General features: G+C 49.2%; 1 protein-coding gene across 4 annotated transcripts in view; it reads right to left on the bottom strand.

The window, feature by feature from the left end:
- zdhhc1 (zDHHC palmitoyltransferase 1) overlaps positions 1 to 4952 on the bottom strand; it is a 15663-nt gene that overhangs the window by 6122 nt on the left and 4589 nt on the right. For 3 of the 4 annotated variants that reach the window (XM_008402693.2, XM_017303356.1, XM_008402695.2), the window contains 7 exons: positions 4015 to 4229; positions 3060 to 3235; positions 1456 to 1557; positions 857 to 981; positions 622 to 777; positions 434 to 549; positions 269 to 366 (listed from right to left, as the gene is read on the bottom strand). In XM_008402693.2, coding sequence (XP_008400915.1) covers positions 269 to 366; positions 434 to 549; positions 622 to 777; positions 857 to 981; positions 1456 to 1557; positions 3060 to 3235; positions 4015 to 4229 — 988 coding nt within the window. The remainder of the gene's footprint in view (positions 1 to 268; positions 367 to 433; positions 550 to 621; positions 778 to 856; positions 982 to 1455; positions 1558 to 3059; positions 3236 to 4014; positions 4230 to 4952) is intronic. The other variant, XM_008402694.2, reaches the window with a different exon arrangement.

Below are 4952 nucleotides of genomic sequence, written 5' to 3'. Positions count from 1 at the left end.
ATCCCAGCGCCCCCATTTTGTAAAAATGTCCGCCAGCGCCCCCTGCCGTCCTCTGAACGCCCCCTGGGGGGCGGTACCGCCCACGTTGAGAACCGCTAGTCTAATGTATCGATACTCGCGGATGAAAAATCGATAAATATCGTAGAATCGCTATAATTATACAGCCCTGGTGTCGATGTGTGTCCCTATAACACACACTCTGTTTGCTTCCTGGGAGTCAGAGACAGCAGTCTCCATGGTAACAAGGACCCCCTGCTCTGGGCGTTACCTGGGGACCGGGTCGGAAGCAGCACAGGTGTCCGCCTTTCCCTGCTGGTTGTCCAGCTGGGGGTTGGTGTACCCCAGGGTCCCTGAGTAGTTCACGTCCTGTCGGGACAGCAGAGGCGTCAGGACGCAGCGGCAGGCTGGGCCGTTCAGGTGAGCAGTTCGTTACCTGGACGATGGACGGGCGTCTTCTCTGCTTAGCTGTGGCGGGTGTCCTCAGGTCTCTGCTGTCCAGGCGGTGGCGCTGTCGCACGATGTACTCATAGGTGCTGAGTCTGTTCCACACTGAGGAGACACGGCTCCAGGTGAGCCAGAGCGGCCGGCGGGGGACACAGGTGAGACAGGTGAGGCTCTTACTCAGGTAGATGTGGAAGCAGAGCAGGTGGCAGAGAAGCCCTGACGACAGCAGGCCCATCGCCATGGTAACGGCAGCCAGAACCGGGATGACGGCAGCCGCTGACCTGAGAGGAGCCACAGGAAGGAAGACGAACCACACACCTGTCTGATTCTGGACTGTGGACACAACAAACACATTCCGTCTCACACTCCAAGCTACAAGCCTTGTTCCACGGGGTCAGAGGTCAAGCCTTACCCAGGAAGTGTTTGTCGGTGCGCAGGTTGGACGGGTCCCTGAAGAACTCGACGAAGACGTAGGAGGCGAAGAGCAGAACCAGAGACACACCCAGCAGAGCGGAGACAACACTGTGGAGGAACAACCTGCAGGACAGGGGACACGTGAGGACACATGTCCTGCCCCGCCCCACTGCAGTGGGTCAGCCAATCAGAAGTCACAAAGAGGACAGTAAGACAGGTGTGACCAGCGTGGCGTCCAGATGGAGCAGTAAGGAACCCGGTGATTCCCTCAACAAGCTGCTGCATCTCAATAAGCCGGAATATTATACAATATAAAATACAATATAATATTATACAATATGAAGTCACACATCATATTCATCTTTTCAACACTTTCTTTATGATGATTTTCTTTTTCCAACCAATGAAAATTTCAGTCCAATAAAAACATTTTAATACCCAAATCCTGGCTCCTCCCAGCATTAGAGCCGGATCAGAATCAGCTTTTATTTCCTGACATGTTCAGGAGGACTTGCTGCTCCTCCTGATGATTTCTGGTGTTTGCACCTGCAGAGCTTCATTCAACCCGCCAGCTGATAGGAAACAGGAAGTACTCACTTGTAGTTCCTGCTGCCCACACAGTTGTTGAGCCAGCGGCAGTGGTGGTCGAAGTTAGCAACGCACTTGTTACAGGCGCTGCAGTGCTTCGACTTGGGTCCCCTGAAACAACACACACTCCAAGTGAAGTAAAATACTACAATGCCCAGAATGCAATGCAGCATGCCAGGTAGGACCTCGCTGCAGCAAACAGGAAGGGGCGGGACGGACCGCTGTCAGCCTCTTACCTTATTTTAAATGGGACCATTGCACTCCGGAAGTGAAGGGGGCGCCATTTCCTATACTTCCGTTTTTATTTTATTTTGAAATCTGTGATATATTTTCACCTTTAGAAGGATTTTCACTCTCAGGATGTATTTGAACTTCTGTCTTTTATTCACTTCAGCGCAGATCACAGCTTTTAACTAATTCTGTAGCTTTCTGTTTCTTCTAAATCTGCTTCTAGTCGCATCTTTCCGGACCTGCTGCTGCCTCTAGTGGCGTGGGGTGGTAACACAACTATAATTACATTACTAAATCAGAATACTGCATAGTCTTTATTATTTACTATTAACTCTGGCATTACTGGAACAGTAAAAGATAAATTATCTTACAAAACAACATTTTTCTTCCATTTTCTTAAGGATGTAGAACTAATTAAATGACAAACAATAGTTTTATACATTATGAATAATTTCTATAAATCTCCATCAGTTATAGGAGGAACAAAAGACATAAGGAGACATGAAAAACAACATGATTCATTATAATAAAATACCTTTTACAGCGTATATAGAGACATTTAATTGAGCAAAAGTCAATAAATGAATTAGGAACAGCAGAATAACCACCCAGGTTGTTAAACAGGTTTAGCAAAATGTTTATTATTGAGACTTTTTGTTGTAGAGTTTTATTTATACAGGAAAAAATAAGATGAAACTATTAAATCCATGAATGAGGAAATTTTCCTTTGACTCTAAAACGACTAGATGCGACTAGAAGCAGATTTAGAAGTAAACCTAAAGTTAAGAACTGTGATCTGCGCTGAAGTGAATAAAAGACAGAAGTTCAAATACATCCTGAGAGTGAAAATCCTTCTAAAGGTGAAAATATATCACAGATTTCAAAATAAAATAAAAACGGAAGTATAGGAAATGGCGCCCCCTTCACTTCTGGAGTGCAATGGTCCCATTTGAAATAAGGTAAGAGGCTGACAGCGGTCCGTCCCGCCCCTTCCTGTTTGCTGCAGCGAGGTGGACTTGAAATCTGCTTCAGATGTTGGATGGCTGGGCAGCAGAGGATCATGGGAGGTTTCCTGTCCCAGGAGACATCAGGAGACATCCCATGATCTGGATTCAGCTCCCATCATGCTCCACCTCACAGGCACTGAACGCCACGTGGCCCCGGGCCGGTTGGAAGGAGACAGCAGCAGCTCTGTCCTCCATGTTTTGCTGATCATGGCGGTTTTATATGTTTTCTGAGCAGCAGCTGCGTGAGTCGGAGCTGAACCGGCTGACTGAGCTGCGGGGGCCTGTGGGGGCCTGCGGGGGCCACTCCGACCTCCTGAGGCCGATCTAATGACTCCCTAAGCGGTGGAGCAGGTAAACACACAGGCCGTTACTCACACATCCACCTGGCACAGGTAGCAGTGGCAGTTCTCGATGACGTGTGCGTGTTTGGAGCGGTCGAAGGCGGGAACCGGCCCTCTGTCGCTCCTCATCCTCACGTTGAGGTCGGCCGGGTCGACGGACACGGCCAGGACGTGGACGCACAGGTGGGACACGAACAGGATGCCGGTGCACTGAGGGGCGGTTAGGGATCAGCAACAGGTGGAGACCAGGAGCCGGACTCGGCCGCAGCGGCTGAGGTCCCGCCGTTTCCTGCAGCTTTTTGGTTTCTGTTACTAATGTTTGAAAATCATGTTCAAAATTCTGCTCATGTCAAAAAAACACAATTTTACATTTGTAGTGTTTCCATTAAAGAAGAAAGGAGGTTAATAACTTTGTTTACTAGTCGTTAATTTACATGAGATAATAATCCAGCCGCTCGCGCTCATCACCATCAGCCAATCAGAGGAGTCCCGCCTACTCAGGAGCCAATGTAGCGGCGTTTTGGGGAAACTGAGATTTTTCAAAACAGTTATGAATTCAACAGATTGAAATGACATAATGAAGTAAATCTGTGACGGAGCCAAAAACCAACATCCTCCTCCTGCCACTTCCTGTCTCGTCTTCTGCGTTTCCACCAGTAGTAACATCCAGCTGTTGACCGTCTGACTGTTTCCATTGCAGTTTTGAAAATAAATCTATTTGAATGCAGCGGAAAACCACTTCATCCCAAAACTTTTAAAACTTTTTATCAGAACCAGTGTTTTTGAAATTGTTGTTTCCATTAAAGTTTATTTTCATAATTTTTGTGTAATTCTGTGGATACAGAATTCCAGCTGCAAACTCCGGATCTCCTCTGGAAGATCAGGAACGCCACTAAACCCGACCCTCTGCTCAACCGATCACAATCTCAACAAGAGGCACGGGGTGACGCGGTTTGACCTCTGACCCCGGCCAGCAGCAGCAAGGATACGATGTAGCCCGCGGGGACCCAGTGCGGCGGCAGCAGCGGGACGAACACGCCGAAGCCGGTGATGGCGAAGTAGACGTAGAGCAGCCAGGCCAGCAGCTGGAAGGGGTGAAGCGGCCAGCTCCAGCCGTTGGTCCGCGAGCTGAGCGGCACCTCGGAGAGCCGGGGGTCAGGGGTCGGCGCCGTGCGGTTCGGGTTCCTGCCGCACACCTCCATCCCTGAGGGGGGGGGCATCATCAGTCTGAAGCTTCACCCAGAACCAGCATCACTAGATCCGTTTAGCTGCTGGTTCTGGGATCACTGGTCTCATTACTCTGGACTGGTCCAACTGGTCAGTGGTTCACATCTGGAGCTCAGACGATTGTTGGAATAATCACCAATAACTCTACCTCGGTGTTTTTCAACCACTGGGCCGCGGCACACTAGTGTACCGTGAGTGATCGTCAGGTGTGCCGTGGAAATGATCCAATTTCTCCTGCCGTATTTTCCGGACTATGAGCTGCTACTTTTTTTCTACACTTTGAACATACAGCTTTTCTGTGGATTCTTCTTCAACCACCAGGGGGCTCTATAGCAGGAAGTGAATCATTGGAAGTCAAAGAAGAACGTTTCATTTAGAACAAGCCCATGCTAGCAGCCATGCTAGCAGCCATGCTAGCAGCAGGCACGACGGAGAAATGTTTTCAAACTCGTATGATGCAGCTCCTAAGTTTAAGGCTGTCGATCTGGCGGGACAGGAGGGAAATGGAGCCGCTGCATGTAAACTCGTTGTGAACAAAACCGGATCTGGAGACGGAGAACTGCGTCCTTAATATGTCCAGCAGTCATTAGGACGCAGCTCTCTGCTGCCCTCTGCTGGGTCCTAATGGGAAACCGAGAGCAGCAGAGATACCAGCGGCCTGCAGCCGCATATGCTACATATGCTAGTGCAAGTAGCTACA

Source organism: Poecilia reticulata, unplaced genomic scaffold, assembly GCF_000633615.1.
Source record: "Poecilia reticulata strain Guanapo unplaced genomic scaffold, Guppy_female_1.0+MT scaffold_251, whole genome shotgun sequence".
NCBI lineage: Eukaryota > Metazoa > Chordata > Actinopteri > Cyprinodontiformes > Poeciliidae > Poecilia > Poecilia reticulata.
The sequence above is the reverse complement of the archived record's forward strand: the minus strand, read 5'-3'. Positions and strand labels throughout refer to the sequence as shown.